This window comes from Staurois parvus, unplaced genomic scaffold (genome assembly GCF_062004578.1).
Source record: "Staurois parvus isolate SC_StPar_1 unplaced genomic scaffold, SC_StPar_1.0 ptg000414l, whole genome shotgun sequence".
Classification (NCBI taxonomy): Eukaryota; Metazoa; Chordata; class Amphibia; order Anura; family Ranidae; genus Staurois; species Staurois parvus.
Window position 1 is genome coordinate 5,798,092 of NW_028318210.1, and position 25,168 is coordinate 5,823,259.

The 25,168-nt window shown below is 41.8% G+C and overlaps 1 protein-coding gene across 5 annotated transcripts in view; it reads right to left on the reverse strand.

Moving 5' to 3' along the window:
• UBR1 (ubiquitin protein ligase E3 component n-recognin 1) overlaps nucleotides 1-25,168 on the reverse strand; it is a 236,491-nt gene that overhangs the window by 124,003 nt on the left and 87,320 nt on the right. For all 5 annotated transcript variants that reach the window (XR_016314153.1, XR_016314154.1, XM_089686886.1 and 2 more), the window contains exons 14-19: nucleotides 23,916-24,044; nucleotides 18,930-19,110; nucleotides 15,999-16,060; nucleotides 11,324-11,434; nucleotides 6,358-6,423; nucleotides 4,167-4,271 (exon numbers count right to left, since the gene is read on the reverse strand). Coding sequence is in view for 3 of the 5 variants with exons in the window: in XM_089686886.1 (XP_089543012.1) it covers nucleotides 4,167-4,271; nucleotides 6,358-6,423; nucleotides 11,324-11,434; nucleotides 15,999-16,060; nucleotides 18,930-19,110; nucleotides 23,916-24,044 (654 nt within the window). In the remaining 2 variants the exon portion in view is untranslated. The remainder of the gene's footprint in view (nucleotides 1-4,166; nucleotides 4,272-6,357; nucleotides 6,424-11,323; nucleotides 11,435-15,998; nucleotides 16,061-18,929; nucleotides 19,111-23,915; nucleotides 24,045-25,168) is intronic.

Here is a 25,168-nt window from a genome sequence, read left to right on the forward strand (position 1 = left end):
CGGGTCTTCTGTGCTCCTCGGTCCTACCTGTTACTCGGTCCAGCGCTGTTCTCACAGTCTTCTCCCTGGCGCTGGCATCTTTAGTGTGGGCACCCGGCTGTGACAGCTTGAGGCTTCACAGCCAGGTGCCCACTGCGCATGCGCGAGAAGCGCTGCACTTTATGAATGGTCCGGCAGTGTTCTGGGACCGGTCACGTGCCCCAGAAGACGGGGAGGGAGGGCAACGCCACGGAAGTGGGAGCAGGTACCTATCAAATTCAGGTACCCGCTCCCCCCCTCCCTCTGCTCCTCAAATGTCCGCAGTCACTGGTCATCCCCTGTACTGTGTCCGCAGTGTACTGTGTCGGCAGTCTCTTGGTCATCCCCTGTACTGTGTCCGCAGTGTACTGTGTCAGCAGTCTCTTGGTCATCCCCTGTACTGTGTCGGCAGTCTCTTGGTCATCCCCTGTACTGTGTCGGCAGTCTCTTGGTCATCCCCTGTACTGTGTCGGCACTGTGTCGGCAGTCTCTTGGTCATCCCCTGTACTGTGTCGGCAGTCTCTTGGTCATCCCCTGTACTGTGTCGGCAGTCTCTTGGTCATCCCCTGTACTGTGTCGGCAGTCTCTTAGTCATCCCCTGTACTGTGTCGGCAGTCTCTTGGTCATCCCCTGTACTATGTCGGCAGTCTCTTGGTCATCCCCTGTACTATGTCGGCAGTCTCTTGGTCATCCCCTGTACTATGTCGGCAGTCTCTTGGTCATCCCCTGTACTATGTCAGCAGTCTCTTGGTCATCCCCTGTACTGTGTCCGCAGTCTCTTGGTCATCTCCTGTACTGTGTCCGCAGTCTCTGGTCATCCCCTGTACTACGTCCGCAGTCTCTGGTCATCCCCTGTACTACGTCCGCAGTCTCTGGTCATCCCCTGTACTACGTCCGCAGTCTCTGGTCATCCCCTGTACTACGTCCGCAGTCTCTGGTCATCCCCTGTACTACGTCCGCAGTCTCTGGTCATCCCCTGTACTATGTCTGCAGTCTCTGGTCATCCCCTGTACTATGTCTGCAGTCTCTGGTCATCTCCTGTACTATGTCTGCAGTCTCTGGTCATCTCCTGTACTATGCCTGCATGCCATTGGTTCAGAATATTTTTTTTCTTGTTTCCTCCTAGGTGCACCTTATGGTCAGGCATGTCTTATGGAGTGAAAAATATGGTATTTTCTATTTTCTGTTTTAAAAAAACAAAATCAAATCAAATTTGGGCCAAAATGTATTCTGCTACATGACTTTGTTAAAAAAAAATCCCAATAAGTGTAGATTAATTGGTTTGTGTGAAAGTGATAGCATCTCCTAACAATGGTATATATACGAGAATTTACACAGCTATTGCACTATACTGGTAATGGCAGTTATCAGCAACTTACAGTGGGATGGAAATAGTATTGCGGAAATCTGGTACTAACAGACCCTCGCTGGGAGGTACACTGACACTGATATCAATAGTGACATTAATACAGTAATCAGATATACAGTTGTGTCCAAAATTATTCAACCCCCAATGCTGTAAAGGGGTTTAGGGACTATAGTGTACATTTGGAATTGTATTCAGAATCAAATCCTACAAGGACGTTGTAACTACCCAAATGCAACTAAAATGACATCAATTGTTTATGTAATACAGTAGTAAATGGTTCTTATGTGGTTTCTTCATTGCCACAATTATTCAACCCCTTAAAGACTACCACTCTGAAGAACAGAGGTTCATACAGGTGCTTTCCATCAGGTATTGAAAACACCTGTGGATGTCACCGAGCAGCAATCAAGCATAATAAGCACCAATTAGGCAGCTTTAAAATGACTGTGATACTCAGCTCCTTCTAGACATTTACTGGTGTGGTTACAAACATGGTGAAGGCAAGAGAATGGTCCAGGAAGACAAGAGAAGAGGTGATTTCTCTTCACAGGAAGGGCAATGGCTATAAGAAGATTGCAAAGATGTTAAACATACCAAGAGACACCTTAGGAAGCATCATTCGCAAATTCAAGGCAAAGGGCACTGTTGAAACGCTACCTGGTCGTGGCAGAAAGAAGATGCTGACTTCGACTGCTGTGCGCTACCTGAAGCGTAGAGTGGAGAGAAGTCCCCGTGTGACTGCTGAGGAACTGAGAAAAGATTTGTCAGATGTGGGTACAGAAGTTTCAGCCCAGACAATAAGACGCACACTGCGTAATGAAGGCCTCCGTGCCAGAACTCCCAGGCGTACCCCCTTGCTGTCTCCAAAGAATAAGAAGAGTCGACTGCAGTATGCCAAAAGCCATGTGGACAAACCACAAAAGTTGTGGGATAGTGTTCTGTGGACTGATGAAACAAAATTAGAACTGTTTGGGCCCATGGATCAACGCTATGTTTGGAGGAGGAAGAACAAGGCCTATGATGAAAAGAACACCTTGCCTACTGTGAAGCATGGTGGAGGGTCAATCATGCTTTGGGGCTGTTTTGCTTCTGCAGGTACAGGGAAGCTTCAGCGTGTGCAAGGTACCATGAATTCTCTTCAGTACCAGGAGATATTGGATGGAAACGTGATGCAGTCCGTCACACACCTGAGGCTTGGGAGACGTTGGACCTTTCAACAGGACAATGATCCCAAGCATACCTCCAAGTCCACTAGAGCATGGTTGCAGAGGAAAGGCTGGAACATTTTGGAGTGGCCATCGCAGTCACCAGACTTAAATCCGATTGAGAACCTCTGGTGGGACTTAAAGAAAGCAGTTGCAGTGCGCAAGCCTAAGAATGTGACTGAACTGGAGGCCTTTGCCCATGAAGAATGGGCGAAGATACCCGTAGATCGCTGCAAGACACTTGTGTCAAGCTATGCTTCACGTTTAAAAGCTGTTATAACTGTAAAAGGATGCTGTACTAAGTACTAAGATTGAATGTCACTTGGGGGTTGAATAAAACTGATAATGCTGTGAGCACAGAAAAGACATTTGTGGTTATTTCATTATAACTGTTATGTTATATTTGTCTGACCTACAAGTGCCTCTTTAATGTAAATGTAAGCAAGATGACTGAATGATCAAAAGCAATGTCAAACTGGCCAAAACACTCAATTTCAGTGGGGGTTGAATAATTTTGGACACAACTGTAATACTGCACACTGTCACTGTACTAATGACACTGACTGGGAAGGGGTTAACATCAAGGGGCAAGCAAAAGGCTGTGTGCTTGACAATGTGTAATGTGTGTAATATGTGCTGCTTTTACTTACAGACCCGACTGTTTTTTACTCCCTGCTTTCCAGAAAGAAGAAACAGTCAGATCGCTGATCTGTGTACAGAGCCCTGTGTGTTTTCTAAACACAGGACTCGGCGCTGTGATTGCCCGGGACCTGCTGCAAAATGCCACTGTAGCTAGTGACAGTGCAGGTTAGCAGTGGACATGCGCGTATGCTCCCCAAACAGGCAGGATCCTGTCATCCAGCCCGGCTGTGCCGCTTGCCCGCACTAAATGTACAGGCAGAAAGCAGTTAAGTGAATATAAACCAAATTACTGCATGTAACTGATATTACTACAGGGATTATAGCCATGAAATCTGAAGCAATATATTCTCTTAAAGGATAAGTTCACCTTTGGGAACGTGTTATGTGTTCCATCTATTTTAATGTTCCTAATGCTGCAGCCACTGCCTGCTGTCGCCCCTTCATGTGACACAAGTATGGGGAGAAGTTACCCGTAATAGCGGTCACTTTAAAAACAGTGTGGCCTTGCTCAGAGAGCCGCGTCATTCATTCACAGTGTTCTGTGAATGAATGAACTACAAGTCCCGACAGCTTCAGCGGCTGTCGGCTTGTAGCTCTCAATGAACCACCACAGCGCTGTGGAGCACTGTGGTGGTTCATTGAATCCTCCTGTCGGGGTATCTGCTGACCACTAGACATTAATATTTATATACGCTGTAAACAGCTTGTGATTTTACAGAGTATACGTTTGATGTGTATAATCATTACAGCTCCACACTTAATGTTTAAATTTAATTTGTGATGGTATTCACTGACCAGTGCAGACTAGCTACAATTTAGGTAAGGATGTATTGCTGTACAGGAGTAGAAAACAGGGAGCTGTTCAGAACTACCCCAACAGGTCAACTTCATGTGTGCAAAACTGCCATATAAATTAAATGAAAGTATCATACCACATCTTTGGTTGGCATTGTGAGGTTTGAGAGGGCTTCCACAAGTTCATATTTTTCAAGTACCAATAGCAAGAAGCTGTTTGGATCCATGTATGAAGCAGCAATCTACAGAAAGCAGAATAACCAATGAGGAAATATCTTCAATCTCAGTGAAATTCTACCACATAAAATACAATCTTCATAAACTGTTTAACATAATCTTCTTCAACAATGTGATGATCTTATGTGTAATGTGAAAACATTCTATATGCAGGTACTTTGCTTTATAAATTACATGCACTTAAGTAACAAAGCTTGAAAAGTTAATTTAACACAGGAAAAAGGACTGTTGTCGACACCAGCTGAAAAAAAAAATCTGCACGGCCCAGGTACCTATTGCTTGTCCAACGTGAGCTGGTATGGGGCAGGACAACTTAACTGACTGAAGTAATATGGTACAATACTGATACAGGCCTGCCGGGGTCAGGACTTGGCATCACCATACCATACTTGCAACGTTTTCAAGGGAGCTTGTGACCTGACAGGCTCTACCCACAGTGATATGTGACCAGGCATCCTCTGTGCCTCTCCATCCTATGAAAATGTGGAGTTACTTCCAGAGCCACAGGAAATACGTAGCAGTACGGCAGTTGCTGTTTATATGCCAATTTTTCATAATGTGATCGCTCTGGTGCTAGGTTGTTACATATAGTTAGTCTGGCTGAAAAAGACAAAAGTCCATCCAGTTCAACCATTTAAAAAAAAAAGTTATAATCCTATACCCACAGTTGATCCAGAAGAAGGCAAAAAAAAACCCAGCAAAGCATGATCCAATTTGCTCCTGCTGGGAAAAAAAATTCCTTCCTGATCCCCCGAGAGGCAATCGGATATTCCCGGGATCAACTTTACCTATAAATGCTAGTACCCAGTTATATTCTGTGTATCTAAGAAAGAATCAAGGCCTTTTTAAAGCAATCCACTGAGCTGGCCAGAACCAACTTTTGAGGGAGTCTATTCCACATTTTCACAGCTCTCACTGTGAAGAAACCTTTCCATGTTTGGAGATTACATTTCTATTCCTCCAGACATACAGAGTGCCCCCTTGTCCTCTGTGATGACCTCAGGGTAAAAAGGCTCTACAATGAGTTCACTATATGAACCACTGATGTATTTATACATGTTGATCATATCCCCCCTTAATCTCATCTTCTCAAGAGAGAATAAATTCAGTTCCTCTTATCTTCCCTCATAGCTGAGCTCCTCCATGCCTCGTATCAGTTTGGGAAACTGGAGAAAGTACAGAGAAGGACAACCAATGTTCTTTTTGTGAATTGGTGCCCAAAACTGAACTGCATATTCCAGATGAGGTTTTAGTAATGATTTGTACCGGGATAATATGATATCTCTCTCTGGAGTCTATGCCTCTTTAATACAAGAGAGGATTTTGATTGCTTTAGAAACCGCAGCATGGCATTGCATGCCACGATTAGGTTTGTGACCTACCAGAACTCCCAGATCCTTCTCCACCATTGATTATCCCTATGTGGGCAAGGTAGCAAAGGTAGCTATATAGTATACAATAGATCTACTTAATTCAACCACAACAAAGTCAGATAATATTAACAAAACCTTGCATCCTCAGAATGCTTAACCCTAGTTAATCCAAAAGGAAACTATATACACCTTATAAAATTATTCCATATTTTCATATCCCATAACCCCTTAAACTGCTTTACATCATTTTTTTTACATCACAGAAACCTGTCATTTTAATAGGGGTGTGTAGACTTTTTATATCCACTGTAGCTGGCTTTCTCTTCTCCCTTTTTGTACATGATGAACAAAAATGATTAGCATATCCAGATAAGGGGGTTGATTTAATAAAACTGAAGAATGCGAACTTTGATGCAGCTCTGCTTTGAAACAAAATTAGCTTTCATTTTTTTTTCTCTTTTTTTTTTTAACCAAAGCTTAACTGAATAAGCTGAAGTTAGCAGTGGATAGGCTACTATGCACAGCTTCCCCAGATTTTGTACTCTAGTTTTAGTAAATCAACCCCAAGGTCTCGCAAATGTACAGTGGTAAAATTATGTCTCGGTCTTTGGCTGATACCAATTATCTTTTGATTTTGGATACAGATTTCTAATATAGAATTCCCATCATACAGACTAATATAATAGTTGTTGCATCCAAGATTGACAAATTCCATTACCTGTAACATGAGGATGTCCTTATCATACATCTCCTCTCTGCATTTGACATCTTGGTAGTAGTAAACCTACAATTAAAGAAACACATTAACAGAGAATGGACTCATTATAACATATTCAGAACACATAAATAACATTTAACGTGCATCTAAGGGTAAAACTGTACACAAAAGAGGAATTTTAACTTCTGTACTGTACTCCAAAATATGGAATGTACAGAGAACACAAGCAAAGTATTCATAGACCTTGAACTATAGGCTTGCACCTGTAGGTGAATGAACACCGGCAAAGATGGGTGTCTGCCCTACAACCCTATTCCCCTTCTGAGTCCTCAATTTAGTAGCAAACAGTGCAGAGTAACCAAGGATTGGAAGGGAAGGTGGCCTGTGGCCTGAACTGAACTACAAGATATGGAATTTATAGGCACACCAAAATTAATCTTATTTTAATCATACAATACAGGACACACGCAAAAGTATTCATATACCCTGGATGTCTTGAAGTAAAGAATTAGAAGAGCGGGCAACAACTAGGCTAACAAAACTGTGCCAATAGGCCTAACAACAAGGGTCAAAAGACCATGGTTCAGAGTGCCACTTGAAAAAAAATCCAAAAAACTTTTTGGCTAATAGCTGCATCTGCACCTTGTAGAACAGTGAACAAGTATGAACAGAGAATCAGGTGGAAGCCTTACAAAGCTGGTCTACAAAGACCTGATACCAGAAAGCCCAGGAAACTCCTACTGACCTGGTGAAGTGGGCATGTAAAAGCGCAGGAGACTTGTCCTTGAGAGAAAAAGCTCTAGCAATCAGATTTCTTATCCATTAAGCAATGATGGACTTGGAAGTAGGGCATCCTTAGCAAGGTCCTGAGAACAGGACAAACAGGGAATCCATCATCCTGATCAAAGCTGTTGCTTTCGGGGTAGACTCTAATGGCTCTGATTAAGTCCAGCCAATGAAGAGAAATTTCTTTTGGATGCATTAGTTCAGTGGTCTCCAAACTGTGGCCCAGGGGCCAGATGCGGCCCTTTGGTTGCTTTTATCCGGCCCTTTGGGGCTCTATTTCATCCACTGATACCAAGAATGGGGCAGAATTCCCTCCACTGACACTAACCCCTGTCAGAACACAATAGCTCACTGGGGGGAGATGGCCAAACAGCATTTATATAGCGCCAACAGTTTGTGCAGAACTTTACAATATAAAGGGAGACAGTACAGTTACAATACAATAAAATACAAAAAAGAGTTTAAAGTGTCCTGCTCATAAAAGCTTAAAATTTAATAGGGTGTGGCAATATGTACAAAAAGTTATAACTGTGGGGGATAAGCTGATGGAAGTGATAAACCTTTAGTTGGAGGTGCGATAGGCTTCTCTGAAGAGGGGAGTTTTCAAGGATCACCTAAAACATAGCCAGAGTAGGGTATAGCCAGACAGATGGAGGTAGAGAGTTCCAGAGGATGGGAGAGGCTCTGGGGAAATCCTGGAGACACGCATTGGAGGATAAGAAAAGGGAGCTTTAGAGCAGGAGGTCAAGAGAGGAGCGTATAGGGCGGTTTGAGTGATATTTGGAGACAAGACTGGCAATGATGCTTGGGGCATAGTTGTGAATAGCTTTTGTCCTCTGGTTTTTTTTTTTTTTCATTTTCTGTGTGTACCAAGCATAAGAAGGATTCCAGGTACAATAGAAAATCTTTCTTGCAGTGGCTTTTCTTGCTTTCAGCAAGGTAGGGATAACAGACTCAAAGACCTCTCTATCTCTTTCTTCAGTAATCCTGGATTGATCTCCTCACTCAGAAGCTTTAATAGCCTGTCTCGACAGAGCGAGAGGCTAAATGAGAGGTTGAGTGCATTTCCAATTTGAGGTGAAGTTTTTTTTTGTTTTTTTTTACCCCAAACTGATGTGGAGGTATTACTCAGATGATAATCTTTTCATGTGCAGAAGAAAGAAACTGAGACTTTCTTCCCTATTGGGGAAAATTATTTGGATTTTCAGTTTCATAAAGTTTTTTTTTTTTATACACAAAAGACATAGGGGGGTTATTTACTAAAACTAGAGTGCAAAATCTGGTGCAGCTTTGCATAAAAAAACAATCAGCTTCCAGATTTTATTGCCAAGGCTTAACTGAACAAGCTAAATTTAGAAGCAGATTGGCTACCATGTACAGCTGCACCAGATTTAGAGTGCAGTAGTTTTAATAAATCTGCCCCATAGTATTTGGTGTATAATTTGTATAAATTATATAAATAGATGTTTTGTTATTTGTGGAGTATAGCATAGTATATATGGAGTATAGTATATAAAACGCACACATTTTGTATATGTGTACACTCTGATTTGTCACAATTGTTGTTTTAAAGCAGTCGTTCTCAACCTGTAGAATCTCAGGACCCACATTTGTCCTTGGTCATCAAGTTGTGACCCAAAAAATAATTTAAATTCCGAAACATAAGTTATTCAACAAAACTTGTGCAGTATTCTACAATGTATATGCAGTAGGTCTTCAGTGGCTTTTTAAATAAACAATATAGTTTGTGCAATATTTTTCAGTCCCCCCTATTCCCAATTTTATACACTCCTTCCTTCAATCCCCCCTTCCATGCCCTATTTTAGCCCATCCTTTCATGCCCGCCCTCCTTTCCCCTTTTATGCTCCTTGACTCCTTTTTCATGCCCTTCCCTTTCATAGTTTCCTTCAGTCCTTCCTTTTCATGCACTTTCAGCCCCTCCCCTTCACCATTGTTTTCCTGTTTTCTTTCACTCCTTTCACCACCCAGCCACAACCCAGGAAAAGTACATAGTTGAGTCATTCCCTTGCATCTAGTGGAGCTTTTCTTCCCTCCTGCACAGCTAGCTGGCTGGAAGGAAGTGCAGTTATATGTCACTTCCTCCCAGCGCCACCAGAGAGGAAGGAGGAATGAGTGCGAGGGCAGGGGGACTGCTTTGTAAGTGCACCATTTGCACCACCTTCATGGCTAGCTGCCCACAATAATAAAAATATTAAGGCTGGCTGTAGTTGGGGTCCCGGCCATCTTAACATTTATATTCGTACGGCTGGCGGCTTTTATTAAAACGATGTTGTCAGGGCACCAGACATTTTATTGGGGCATTAGAGAGGCCTGAGGGAAACTTGCCCCGCGGCCCAGTCCGCTCCTGGTCGCGACCCACTTTTGGGTCACGAAACATTACTTGTTAATTTAATACTGCAGCAGTACAGGGGTATGCAATTAAATTTGACAAAATATATCTCACATGTATATTATATACAAATACATATATTTTTCATTTTGTGCCAGTTTAGGGCAGTGCTGACTGGGGATTTATTATAAATCATAAATTATAAATAGATTGCTGTTCTATTTGCTCATGAACAGAGAATGCTTTAACAGTTTTTGCAGATCTTTTGGACCCATGGGTAGACAAAGCAGAATAAAGAACTACAATGCACAGACTTTTGAACACAGAAGCACTGAGCTTATTCACACTAGCCAGCATGTTGTCTGAAGCTCCTGCTTCTAGTGTAAAAAAGTTTGGGGCAGAAAAATCTTTTGTAGTCTCCTGCTGTGTGCACCCTCAGCAGAGTGAATATTCACCGAGGATTAGCCATTGTTCCCTTTTACCTAGTTTCTGCCATACCTACGGGTGAAGGTAATCCCTTGTGGGGTATTCATAGAGCAGAGTGCAGAATATAAGGTTAGCGTGTCCAGGAGTAGGCAGCAATCCTGGTGTAGACCACCCATGACAAATCCTTGTGAAAGGGCAGGAAGGAGTACCTTATGAAGTCTCTAGGCAGAAGTGGCAGTAACCACCTGAGACTGAGCTCTAAGTGGTTGAACTTTTAGCAACAAGTACACAGTAAAGTTAATACATTCCAAACATAGCTCAATTTTCACAGTAATGGTCAGAGATACAGGGTGACCCTGTCTTACCTGTCCATGATGCTGGACTGTATATAAAGTCCAGGCTTTACCCATCATGGTGGGCATACCCCAAAAGGGGTCTTCAGGTTCTGGGTTCCTTAGTAAGGGATCACAACCCCAGACCTGTACAGCACCCTGGAGTACGTGTTGCATCAAGTGACAAGGTGAGCGCCCGTGCAGGGTACAATGCCCGAAGCAACATTACAGGCCATCCCCACAGTAAGGGGGCCCAGATACAGCTCCATTTAATAGAGGTTGCGCCGATCTGGATGCCCAACTTTTACCTGTGGTATTAGAAGGCAGTAACGGAGATGATTGAAAGAAAAGAATCTGAAAATAAAATGATAAACTAGTTAATGGAACAGTGATTTCTTCGCAAAGGAGAAGAGGTCCATCACTTTAGGACACAGTGACTGCTTGACATGCTTGAATGCTGAATGGAAACAAAACTGAGTGGACACCTCCAAGTTGAATCCAGTAATAATTTTATGGAATGATTGATCACTGTTGATGAAACATGGTTACACCACTATGATCTGAAGACCAAACAATAGTCTTTAGACTGGCCATGGGGAACCCAAGTGCTGCCAAATAAATTCAAGACCCAAAAGTCAGCAGGAAAAGTTATAGCCATGGTTTTATTGCATAGACCTTCCACACTGCTTACAGGCTAATTTCTGGTTGCAAAACCTTTAAAACAAAATTTGAAAGGGAAGGAATTTTCAACTGATTCTGAGGTGACAAGCAGCAGCTGAACAGTATTTCAGTGACCAGATATTAGAAATGTTTTTAGAGAGGTGAAAGAAATCTGGGAAACAATGTTGCAAGTGTGGTGAACTTCAGGGTGAATAAGTGGAACAACATGTAAATGTTCATGGCTCTAAGTCATTCTCTTCTTGGTTGAGCCTGGAACTTTTCAGAACTCCCTTGTATGATAGAAGCAGATACATCACCAAGTATCCTACAGATACAACTTAACTTTACAGATAAAATTACACAGGACATAGCCAACTATACAGGAACAATAAAGTCTATTGTTCATTTTTACCTGGCTAATAATGGTGAGGCCATTTCTTCTCCACATTTCAGCCGCCACTTGTCCGACAAGCACCAGACACCTCAATGGACTCTCAACAAGAAGTTCTATCTGGAAGTCTTTCTAAATAGCAATGACAAATATGTCAGGAGATTTCAAGGTACACAAGCTAGTAAACATATAAGCAAAAAAGATAATTCAACACATCTTCAGCATTTAAATATAATCAACTCTCTATTGAGACCCTGTATCAAGTGAACTATCCCCTCCTTTTTAAACAACTTAAAGATGATCTTTGTCGTTGGGCTGCTTATGCTATATCTTGGTTTGGCAGGACCAACTCGATTAAAATTATGTTTTTGCCTCGATTGCTATATTTTTTTGGACCTTACCAATACCAATTCCGAGACGCAAGTTGCAACACCTACAAGCTGAGGTGCTTCATTTTATCTGAAACAATAGAAGGCGTTGGATGAACTAGAAGACACTATACGCTTTAAAATCACAAGGTAGGATTGGCCTTCAAGCTTACTTCCAAGCTGCCAGATTGCACTACTGGCCTATACTACCGCTAAAGGATCTACTCCCCTCTGGGTCTCTATTGAGGCTCTTTCCTGCCATTCTTTAGTGGTCGGTTCCTGCCTTTGGCTCCCTAATCGGTCTCACCCTCCTATATTATGTCCCACTCTGTCTTTCTCGTTGACAGTCTGGAATAGAGTACGCCATCGCAAACCATTAGCCTCTTCGCACACACCTTTAGCGCATTTTTTGTAATCCTGAATTTGTACCCGGTCTAGTTCTGGCCCCGTTCCAATGGTGGCTCAATAAGGGATTATTGCAGATAGGAGACTACCTCTAGGGCGACCGAATTTACTCTTTACAACATTTTAAAGAGAACTTGTAGATGTATCCTACCAAAACCTTTAGATACAATCAAATAATCTCTTTTATCTGCTCGAAATGGTATTATTAGATGGACTACCCATTCTTACCAATTTCGAACTTTCATGCCAGAACAGAAATTTCTCTAGAGGCCATATTTCTATGGTGTACACCCTTCTTACTGACCCGAGTTGTAAACATCCCTATATGGATCAATGGGAATGGGACCTGAATGTTAATTATGATCTGATTGGCAAGACATAGCCTTGGCATTATCTAAAGTTTCCATCAATACCACCTTAATTGAAGCAAATTACAAAACACTTTTGCGATGGTATTTGGTCCCAACTGCGAGGATGCATCCATCTGCCTCACTGATATGTTTTCGGCATTGCAGGCAGATGGGATCTACATATCTCATCTGGTGGCAATGTCTGATAGCAACCAGATTTTGGATCCGCATGTTTAACTTTATCTACACGGTGACGGAGGTGAATGTTTGTAGATCCCCGGAGATGGCCCTCTTTCATAAATTCCCAAACATGGTTCCAAAAAAATCCCTTAAATTGCTCATTTACAGTTAGGTCCATATACATATTTGGACAAAGGCACAATTTTAGTTTTTTTCAGGTACTGACCTAAACATATTCAAGCTATAGGTATATAATGGATATGGGCTGAAAGTGCACACTCTCAGGTTTATTTTGAGGTTATGTACATCCAAATTGGAGGAGGGATTTAGGAATTACAGCTCTTAAAAGTAGCAATTCCCCCTTTTTCAAGGGACCAAATGTAATTGGACAATTGAATATAATCATAAATATCTAAATGTTCATTTTTAATATTTTGTTTAGAATCCTTTACTAGCAATGAATGCCTGAAGTCTGGAATCTATGGACATTACCAAAGACTGTGTTTCCTTCCTTTCTGATGCTTTGCCAGGCTCTAACTGCAGCTGTCTTCAGTTGTTTTGTTTGCAGGTCTTTCTGCCTTTAGTTTTGCCTTCAGCAAGTGGTGATTGTAGCCGTATTAGTGCGTATTAATATGGACATGGGATTTCTCAATCATTATCTAACATTTTTATGACTCCATCTGCGAGTGTTGTTCTTTCCCCCCAGTCTTTACTTTTGCTTTGCTGTGTCTTATCTTTAGTCTAACCCTAGGCTTGTGTTTCTTTCTGGTTTTTTTTTTTTTTCTCATCCCCCACATCTCTTCTAACATTCTGCTAAAACTTTGTAATAGTACTGCTGGGACCTTGAAGAAGGGGACATACCCCAAAAGCTTGTCCTCAAAATTGTATGTTCGAGCAAATAAAAAAAGTATCACGTCAGTACTCAATTGTTTCTGCCTTCAGCAAGTGAAATGCATGCTCAATTAGGTTGAGATCAGGTGACTGACTTGGCCATTGCAGAATATTCAACTTCTTTTAATTCAAAAGCTCCTGGGTTGCTTTTGCAGTGTGTTTTGGATCGTTGTCCATCTGTACTGTGAAGCGCCATCCAATCAACTTTGCTGCATTTGGCTGACAGTATATCTCTAAACACTGCAGAATTCATCCAGCTGCTTCTGTCATGTCCACATCATCAATAAACACCAATGACCCAGTGCCACTGGAAGCCATGCATGCCCATGGCATCACACTGCCTGCACCATGTTTTACAGATGACGGTGTGTGCTTTGGATCATTAGCTGTTCCAAGCCTTCTCCACATCTTTTTTCTTCCCATCATTCTGGTACAGATTAATCTTAGTTCAAAGAATGCTTTTCCAGAACTGGTCTGGCTTTTTTAGATGTTTTTTGGCAAAGTCTAGTCTGGCATTTCTGTTCTTCAGGCTTATGAATGGTTTGCAGCTTGTGGTGAACTGTCTGTATTTGCTCTCATGAAGTCTTCTCTTGATTGTAGACTTTGACAATGATACGCTCACCTCCTGGAGAGTGTCCTTAACATGTCTGGATGTTGTGAATGGGTTTTTCTTTACCATAGAGAGGATCCTGCAATCATTCACCACTGTTGTCTTCCATGGACGTCCATGCCTTTTTAGGTCACTGAGCTCACCAGTGCGTTCTTCTTTCCTCAGAATGTTCCCAACTGTTAATTTCGCCACTCCTAATGTTTCTGCTGTCAGATGGATTTGTTTTGTTTTTGAAGCCTTACAATGGCCTGTTTCACTTGCATGGACAGCTCCTTTGAACACATGATGTAGGTTCACAGCAATAGATTCCAAATGCAATAACCACACTTAGAATCAACTCCAGACCTTTTACCTGCTTAATTGATGAAGAAATAACAAAGGAGTAGCCCACACCTGGCCATGAAACAGCTTTTGATTCAATTGTCCAATTACTTTTGGTCCTTTGAAAAGAAGGGGGGATGGCTACTCTTTAAGAGCTGTAATTCCTAAACCCTTCCTCCTATTTGGATGTACATAGCCTCAAATTAAACCTGGGAGTGTGCACTTTCAGCCCAAATCCATTATATAACTATAGCTTGAATATGTTTTGGTAAATGCCTGAAAAAAATCTAAAATTGTGCCGGTGTCCAAATATATATGTACCTAACTGTATATGCTGTTGGCAGCAAGAATCACTATTGCTAGACACTGGAAGACATCAATTATTTTGCTTGCAAATGTTAAGAATAAATTTAATTGGATTCATGATAAATGACAGACTCACCTGTATTCTACACAACACTACTAACAAATTTGATAAAACTTGGTACCCGTTGACTCAATACATTTCTGTGCCTTGATATCTCCCGATTTGACCCTCTCTTTCCCTCGTTCCTGTCTACCCTTTTTTTTCTTACTTTGTACTTTTCCCCCTTTTATATGTCTGTTCTCTGGGGGTAGTTGAGACTATTCGCTCCAGAACATTTGTCATGTTTTTAGTAACATTTGCTCCGTGTGATTATTGGGTTTAAGAACACTGGTTTTCTTCCCTTCCCATTTATCATGTCCCCTGACCCTCCCTTTTTATCCCTCTCCAGCCTCCCTTTCCCTTTTGTCCTACCACTACCTTTAGTACCTGTATATAAATCGGATTAATGCTGGAAACTTTCTACTTGAATTACCCAGTTTTCACACAGATTCTCTGGTCTCCTAATGTATGCCCTCTGTTTGTTAAACCATGTTTTTTTTTTTTTTGCGCAGTTTGATATCTACTCTTATGACATAATATCTTTCTATCGCCTTATTTGTAAATTGAAAACTTTCAGTAAAAACTACTGGAAAATAAATATAATCAACTCTTGAATTTTGAACAGAAATCTCAAGTGAATATCAAGTCAAAAAAAAATGTATTCCCCATTTTGGAGTGGGGAAGGGTTAGAACTCCTCAGTTCTGTAAGAGATTTTCCTTACTTCCTGATATACTGACAACAATTTCAACAGCCAGAAAATAAGGGACATTTTGCATTAGGGATTGAGATTAAATAAAAATCAGACAGGGGTTCTAGCCTTCCAATACTCACCTAAAAATAAGCATGTTTGTTTCTGTCATTGTTGCTGTTGGAGAGTTCTCTCACTTCCAGTCTTGTAAATTGTGGTCAGCAGGACATGTAGTGAGGGAAAATATTCCTAGTGGAGCTCCAGATAGCAGTAAAAACCTATTTTTACGTTTTCTCCCCACTCTATTCAATATTAAGAAAATGTGCCTTGTTGGGCATATGCCTTAAATTTGTGCCTAGAAATCTAGTATTGTTACCACATCAGTGAACAAAGACAACATTAATTACACACAGTTTTCCTACAAAGTCAGGACTTCCACATTAAATTTTAATAAGCAGAGTCATAAGACTACTCACAATGGGAATATACTCATGCAGCTTGGAAATAACACCAGTTCTACTCATCTGTGAATGCAAACCTTAAAACACAAACAAAAAAAACACAAGTGTCAATGTTTGATATATTGGGGTACTTTGTAAGCTCTGAAACCATTCTAATAACAAAGTCACTAAAATGAAGCGGATTCTGTTTTTGGGGTTGTAGCATTCAGATGCCCCAAGAAGGTAAAGTCAAAAATAAGAAATAGATATGAAAACAAGCCTGGGTGTTTCCACATTCATTTTGTATGCATATACAGTATTTTTATGTATATATAGAAAGTACAGCATATTCACATTCAAGACTGCTGTTAGAAATCACGGGGCCTCACAAGCCTACCTGGCATGACCCCTTGAAAAGATCAAATTTTATTTTCACTAAAATTACACTTAAAACTGAGCTCCAGTATCTAGCAAAAAAAAATAAGTCACAAAAGCTAGATGCTGACTTTTAAAAAACAGCCACTCACCTGTCCTAGGATACAGCAGTCCTCACCACAGCTGGGTTCCCCGGCCGTCCTGTGTTCCCAGTGTCAGCATCTTAAGTGATGGCACCTGGGTGTGATAGCTTGTGGCTTCACAGCCGAGTGTCCGCTGTCCATTATGAATGGTCCCTCAGTACTCTGGGACCTTGTCAAGTGCCTCAGAGGACTGCGGAGGGGGGAAGAGAACTTACGCGTGATCACAGTGGAAGCAGGTACCTCTCAAAATCAGGTACCTGCTCCCCAAAGATTCCAATCCTTAGTGGGGGTCAAAGCCTTAAGGTGGAATTTCCCATTTTGGGTGGAGCATGTGAACTATGGCAGCCAGGCCAAAAAGCCACCATAACGTAACATTTTTTCCCAGTATGTCTGTGACGGGAGGAGAGAGAGAGAGAAAGGGAAATGTGGGAGGGATTTGGCACTGGCCCCCAACCGTTACCATGTTTTAAACAGGAGATAAAAGGGGTCTAGTAAGTAAAAAAGATAGTCCTGAAGCTACTAACCCTTGCAGCGGCTCTGGAAGTTCAGAGACAGGAAGAGGGACAGGCATTCCTGCATAAAAGATTTCTACTGTATCCAGCTGCCTGCACAGTATGGGACATATTTCATTACAGGCAAATTAGCTCACCAAAGCTATAGAGAATTTTTTTATTCTTTAATAGGGTTGCACCAACACCGGGTTTTTTCACTGCCGAGTACGAATACCAATACTCTCGGTCAAGTTCTCGCTGACACAGAGTACTGATACCTTTGCAGTGCAATTTGAGCCCATACAAAATGAATGGACTCAAATCATACTACAAAGAATCACATGTGATTTGAACAGGAATGCAACTGTACAGGAAAGTGGTAACCACCCCAATCTATAACTGGCTTATCCAGCAAGGTGCATATGGAAGACCAATGCACAGTATAAACAAAAACAAAAAATTTCCCTGCACACTTACCGATCAGAATGCGAAACAACCGAATTGGCCCTAAATGTCTGCGTTAAAAACAGAAGATTTTGTTTGCACACATTTGCAAATATATGCTTAAGTCACACTGCCTGCAAGGGACCTCTGTATATACTGTGGTCCTAACTCTAAATTTCCAGAGTCTCTATAGAGTAGGAGCACATATAAGAATAGATAGAATGTGCTGTGCATTGCCCTTCCATATGCACTTTGCTGAATAGGCCAGCTACAGATTGGAGCGGTTGACCAAGTACTTGGAATGGGGACACCACTTAAAAGGAGAATTTTGGTGCAGGAGGGTATCCTGTTAGGGATAAAGAGACACTTACAAATTTTATACTTTGAATATTGACTTTAAAGTTACTAAAACTCCAAAAAACATTTGGTTTCTTAGACAAAAAGAGAGCATGGTTGTGTGAGGAGTTTGATATGTTGGAGGCCTATCGGACACTTAAGATACAGGCATAGTGAACACTTATAGGAATAGGGAAGGGGGCACCACTGTTGTATACTGTTATGCATGCTAAAGCTGGAGGAGAGAGACACTGACTCAGAGCCCTGTAGAGGGTAAGGAGTATAGTGCTAGGATTTTATAGTGAGGATTGGGACCTTATATGAATTGCATGAGTGTATGTTGGCAAAAAGGCTAGCTGACTCAGTTGAATGCTTTTTCTGCATCAAGAGACAAGAAGATAAAAGGTGTTTAACCGGTTTGGGCATAGAATCCTTTTTATGGTGCTGTTGTGGGTCTAATATCCCTGGAAAAAAAAAAAAAAAAAAAAAAAAAAAAAATCGAACTTCATCTTGATAAATCGTATGTGGGAGAAGGGCTTGTAAATAAGTGGCTATTATTTTAGGTTAGATTTTTAGATCAATCCCTTTAGTAAGATCGGTCCTTAGTTGCCACAAAGGTAATGGTCAAGGTCTAGCTTTGGAATGAGGGAAATATGGGCCTTTAGAGATTGAGTGGGGGATGGACTGTCTGTAGAGATAGAGTTGAAAACTTTGATTTGGAAAGGGGTGAGAAGTTCTTTATAAGTTTTATAAAATTTAGGAGTAAACCCATTTGGGACAGGACTTTCACTCATCTCCATTAATTTATTCAGCACACTTAAAACATTGTCTTTACAGAAAACCTAACATTACAGAAACTGTGATGAACTCTTTTTCAGAAAACACCAATTAACAACTGTCAAGTTTAGCTTTTGATTCAATACTTTTCATCGACCTGGAAAAAAGGTATGCAGATCTGGCTTTATCCTGACATACCAGATCTGACAATTTGTTCAGGTCAATTAAAAGTACTAAAGCAAGAAAGTCAGAATAACCACAAAAGGAATTCCAGGGGAAGATTCTCTTTATCAATATTACAAACTAATATACCTTCCTAACCCAAATTAAAAATTCCTTGAGATCAGTTTAGTCAATGCAGACTGTTGAGATTTAGAAAGATAGAACCCAATAGCACCTACCTGCCAGCATCCGGGAGAGGGGCAGATATATACTGACAGGATCTCTGGAGACTTTAAATGGGTAGGTATCATAGGAATGACCACACATCTCTACATAAATCTTCTGTTGGGTGTGGACAGGTTTAATACACTGAAGAACACTATGGTGGCACACCTTGTAAGTCTGGAACAGTATCTCTTCCTTTGTGAAGACAATAACAAGAAAAGGTTATACAAACAGTATGGGTAGATAAATGTTTTGCACAACAACAAAAAATCCCAAGCGCCAAGTCCCAAACACTGTGCACACTATATGAAGTCTACAAATGATTCCCGGCTGCTGTTTGAAACACTTGGGAGCGGTAACAGCATATACAGTTGAACAAAAACAGCGCTCAGGGATGTTGGTATAGATGGTAACCACATATGGGTATCTTCCAGAAGATAAAACGATGGCTTGCTTTGCTGAGTTGCTCTATGTGGCAAAAAGTGAAGTTACTGCTTTTCTTGGGGAGCTTCTCCCTATTTGTTAAAAAGTTCAGATTTTATTGTTCTGCCTTATTATATTTCCTTGTTGCGTTTCCATAGGTACTGTTTAATTTCACGCTGAACCTGATCTCGTTGGGGCAATGCATGGGAGTACTTTTGCCTTACTGTGGGCCTTATTTTAACTCTATATTGCGACAGCCATGGCTTCATTGGACGACGGGGATCACCTAAAAGGATAGTCTCATGGATTGTTAAGGGGCTACTCTCACCGAATAAGTATATGCAAGTTCTACATCACTTGAAACATTTGGGGGCAGATATGGCTCTTTTGCAGGAGAGGCACCTCTCTGCAAATGATCTTTCCCGCCTTTCGAAACTTTGGGTGGGCCAGGTATATGGTTCTCCTGCCATAGGTCGTAAAGCAGGGGTGGCTATACTACTCCACAAAAATTTATCTTACACTGTTCACTCTGTTAACTCTGATGCTGAGAGTCGCAAACTTACCGTCTATATTACTATCGCCTCTCATGACATCGCTATCTCCAATTTATATTCTTCCAATTCTCCAGGGAAGAATTTTTTAGCAAGATCTGATTTCATGGGCCTTACAAATTCCAGAATCCTACCATATCCTGGGTGGGGGATTTTAATTCAGTTATGCACCATCATTTTGATCGCACCAGAGACTATTCTGCACGACATACCAGACATCAGCCCCAGCCTCCCTGTTCCACTGTTTTAGTGCAGTCTATCAACACGCTTAAACTTCATGACACATGGCGTCTCCAACATCCAACAGATCAAGTAGCGCACGTTCTACTTGTCCCCAAATGATTCCTTCTCTCGCATTGACTATTTTTCTGTTCACAGTCTCTCTTGCCCCTACTACGCAAAACGACCATATTTGATGGCCATATCCGACCACTGTCCAATTCTGCTACAGCTGTCTGGGTTGAAAGCTCTGAAAACCGCTACTCCCTGGCGCTTCCCCGCCTACCTAGCTAATACATGAGTACTTCAAATCTCATCTCTATGCTGCTAGGGCGGAAATTGTGGACACAAATGGAGCATATTTAACCAATCCTAATCAATTCTGGGAAACTGGAAAGGCGTTCCTCAGAGGGCACATAATTTCTTATACCACACAGTTTAAAAAAACGATTCCAATTGCACTATCAACAATCTAGTGAATATCTTTGTCAAGCACATATCATGCTCTCCTTTGCACTCAAGCAAACAAGCTAAATTGGCAATCTGCTAAAAGAGCCTTTGATTATTGGGCTGAGCACCAGGAAGCAGCCAAATCGGCCTATTCTACCCTAACATTTTGTAGATATGGCAACAAGGCGGGTAAATTGCTGGCAAGGATTTGTGCGGGCACCCGTAATCCAATCTACATATCCGTGCTCCAATCTCCCACGGGCAATATTCTAACACTATCCTCTGATATTAACGACCTCCTCACGTGTTATTACACTTCTCTGTATTCGGAGGACCAAATTGATTCTAGAGCCGCAGAAGACTTTTTAGCCTCTGTAAGCTGCCTAAGCTTTCCAGATCCCAGCTAGATGCCTTAAATGCTCCCATCACTTTGGATGACATTCGAGCCACTATCAAATATCTACCCTCGGCTAAGGCTCCCAGACCAGATGGCCTTAATGCGGAATTCTATAAATTAACTTCGGAATTCATCTCGGACACTCTGTATCATGTCTACAAGGCAATGTGGGAAGATGGCCCTCATCTCCCAACTGGCTCCAAGACACATATTATACTCCTAGCTAAGAAGGGGAATGACCCACTACTACTAGGATCTTACTGACCTCTTTCTCTAATTAATGCTGATGCCAAAATACTTTCAAAAATTGTGGCAACCAGGCTGGCCGTTACTGCATCATGCCCAATCTGGTTTCGTACTGAGTCGCTCGGCAAGACTTGATATCCGCAAAGTCTTGTTGGCCCTGGAATATGCTAAAACCCACCCTATGCTTGATCTAACACTTATATCCTTAGATGCTGAAAAGGTCTTCGACAACATTAGTTTTGCCTGGCACTTCATGGTCATGCAGAAGTTTGGTATTTTGGGTCCCATTTTGGACTTTCTACTCTTCCCCCACAGCTAGATTACTCACATCTGACTTTATATCCACTGACATTCCCTTAACCAAGGGCATCAGACAAGGTTGCCCGCTCTCCCCCATTCTCTTTAACACTGCCCTAGAACCTTTGTGCAGACTACTTAATTCATCATCAGGGGTTAGTGGTGTCACGACTGGCGAACACTCTTCATTCAGCTCTTTTTTGCAGACGATATATTATTGTTTTCCTCATATCCACCCAAAGATTTTATACTACTCCAGAATCTGCGACCCTCCACAAATATTCCGGCCTGCGAATCAATTTTGATAAGACTGAAGTACTCCCTCTAAACCAGTGGTTGGCAAGCCGCGGCTCGCGAGCCACATGCGGCTCTTTACACACTTTAATGCGGCTCTTCTGTGTGCCGGGCGCCCGCTCCCCTCCCTCCTCTCGGGCGGCCGCCCCAAAAGTCAGGACTCTGCAGCTAGCCCAGCAATGGGCAAACTACGGCCCGGCGGACCTTTTAATCCGGCCCGCGAAGCGTGATCCAAAAAAAAAAAACAGCCAGGGCAGTGCGCTCAAATGCAATGATTGGCCAGTCTTGCTGCCACTCACATCCTGATAGCCAGTGATTGGCTGTCAGGATGTGTGTAGGCGGGGCAGCGTGACGAACGTGAGAGGAGCTAGGCTCCTCTCACAGTCAGCCCTGAAGATCGGAACGGCGTGGGAACACGGCGAGAAGAACGCGCGGAGCAAAGGTAAGTGAATTGACACAGGGGGGACTTGGCTTACTACTTGCTACTTAGTTACTACTACTATATGGGGGATGAATTACTATATGGGGGATGAATTACTATAGGGGGGATGAATTACTATATGGGGGATGAATTACTATATGGGGGATGAATTACTATATGGGGGATGAATTACTATATGGGGGATGAATTACTATGGGAGATGACTTACTATATGGGGGATGAATTACTATATGGGGGATGAATTACTATAAAAACTTATTGAAACTAAAAACAGTGTACCATCCTATGTATTTTCAGTTTTAAAAATGTGGCTCTCAAAATAAATTTCAATCGTGGTTTTGGCGAGATTTGGCTCAGTAGAAAAAAAAGGTTGCCCACCACTGCTCTAAACCATACTACCTCTTCTTGCTGGCTCACATCTTCACACTCAATTACTTATTTGGCATTCATATAGGCAGAGAATCATCGTCTCTTTACTACCTTAATTACCCTCCTTTAACAAAACTGTAGAAGAACAGGAAGCTTGGACGACTCTTCCCCTTTCATTCTTTTGGAGATGCCATCTTTACAAAAGATCTAATTTGCGAGATTGCTCTATCCTCTACAAACACTCCCTATTCTCCTAAAGCATTCTGATGTTCAGAAGATCCATAAGGCCCTACAAGCCTTCCTGCGGCAATGCAAAACAAATCGTGCATTGCACTACAAAAACTGAGTCTTCCAAAGAGTGAGGGAGGAGCAGGCCTGCCAAATATTAGATTTTACAATTTGTCCCACCTCCTTCATCAGAGTCTCGATTGGATCACTATGTAATCCAGTTACTCCAATTACTCCTTAGAGGAGGCCCTGGTGTCTCAGCTACATCTTTCAGCCATTTTGCATTCTAATATTAAAACCTTACCTGGGCCTCTCCAATCTAATATTCTGATCAGAGACACCATATTGGCCTGGAGGAAAATGCGAGGCTCCTTGGCTTACCACTACAGATATCCCCCTATTTGCCTATTCTTGGAAACCCTATGTTCCCTCCAGCTAATGAGCATACAGCATTTATCCAATGGTCTCATAAAAAGGACTTACTAATGTTATATCTGTCTTTGATGATACCAAGCGGTCCTTTCAACCCTTCTCAGTCTTGGCTGCTCAATACTCCTTACCAGATTCCCACATCTTTTACCATCATCAGCTGGTGACATTCTGTGGATATGCTATTCCTCAAAACAGGACCCCTTCCACTGCTCCTTTATAGAGAGTCTACTGTGACAGGACCACTACACCATTTCAGATATCTTATTTTACAAGATCCCAATAAAAAATTTAAAGAAAAAAAAGGATTAGAGCGTTGTACTGTGTTAGCCATCAACTGATCCAAAATATCTGTAGTTCAAGCAATAACCTTAATTAGCTAATTTACGTTATTAAAGATGCAAGTTTTCGGGAGGACATAGATGTGTTCTTCAGGTTTTATGCAATTCTCAAAAAAGGCTCTGAAAACCACATTTATACACCATTCATAGCCGGATCAATGAAATATATCAATTTAAAAAAACACAACTATTTTTCTTGACACAATTAGTAACTACTGTAAAGGGTTAGTTTATAGCAAGAGATCAGAGTGCAAAAAACAAGTGTTTTGTTACTGCCTTTTATGATAGGAGAATGTTTTCGGATACATTCTTACATTGCTTGCACACCACTCCTGAAATAACATCAGGACATTGTTCAGTTGCATCTGCATGGCTACTGTGGTCTCCCAGTCAAAGTCCATCTCAACGTGTTGTCCTGTCACCCGACCTGTAGATTCCATGCCCTAAACAAGCAAAGGATGTCATATTAATAGGATCTCAACACCCCCTAAAGCCTAGTACATACGATAAAATCATACGAAATATACCACTTTCTAAGCAATTGTACGATAATATGATTGCTAGTACACAGTACGAAATTACTAAAAGACAAGCACGAAAATTTTTCTCATACAACACCAGAGATTGTACAAATTTAGTTTAGTCAGTACAGTTTTGGCCTGAAAATACATCACTTCCGAATTTTTATTCTGTCGTAGAAGAATTTTCGAAACCTAAGTAGCGCCTTCATTTTCGATATGGAGACTAGCATGAAAAAAAAAAGCAAAAAACAATCGTTCGTCTGCTATTCTCATCGTGTGTATGGAGCTTTACAGGTAAAATCAAATATGTTTGTAAGGAAATAGATCTGGTAGGTGAAATGGTATAGATCTCCTTTAAACTCTTGAGAGTTAACTTTCATTAACCACTTGCCTACCAGGCACTTATACCCCCTTCCTTACCAGGCCAATTTTCAGCTTTCAGCACTGCCGCACTTTGACAATTGCGCGGTCATGCAACATTGTACCCATATGAAATTTTGATCATTTTTTTCTCACAAATAGAGCTTTCTTTTGGTGGTATTTAATTGCCACTGGGCGCTTTACTTTTTGCGCTATAAATAAAAAAAGTGCAAAAAATTTGAAGAAAAAAAAAAGTTTATTTGTTTCTTTTATAAAAATTTTCAAACAGGTATTTTTTCTCCTTCACTGATGTGCGTTGATGAGGCAGCACTGATGGGCACTGATAGGCGGCACTGATGGTCACTGATAGGCAGCACTAAAGGGCACTGATAGGCAGTACTAATGAGGTGGCACGGATAGGCGGCACTGATAGACAGCACTAATTAGGGGTCACGGATAGGCGGCACTGATATGCAGCACTGATAGGCGGCACTGATAGGTGACACTGATGATGGGTACTGATAGACGGCACTGACTGGCATCACTGCTGGGCACTGACTGGCGGCACTGACTGGCACAACCCCTGGGCACTGACTGGTGGCACTGACTGGCAGCACTGCTGGGCTGCACTGGTGGGTGGCACTGGTGGGCAGCACTGGTGGGTGGGCACAGGTGGGTGGCACTGG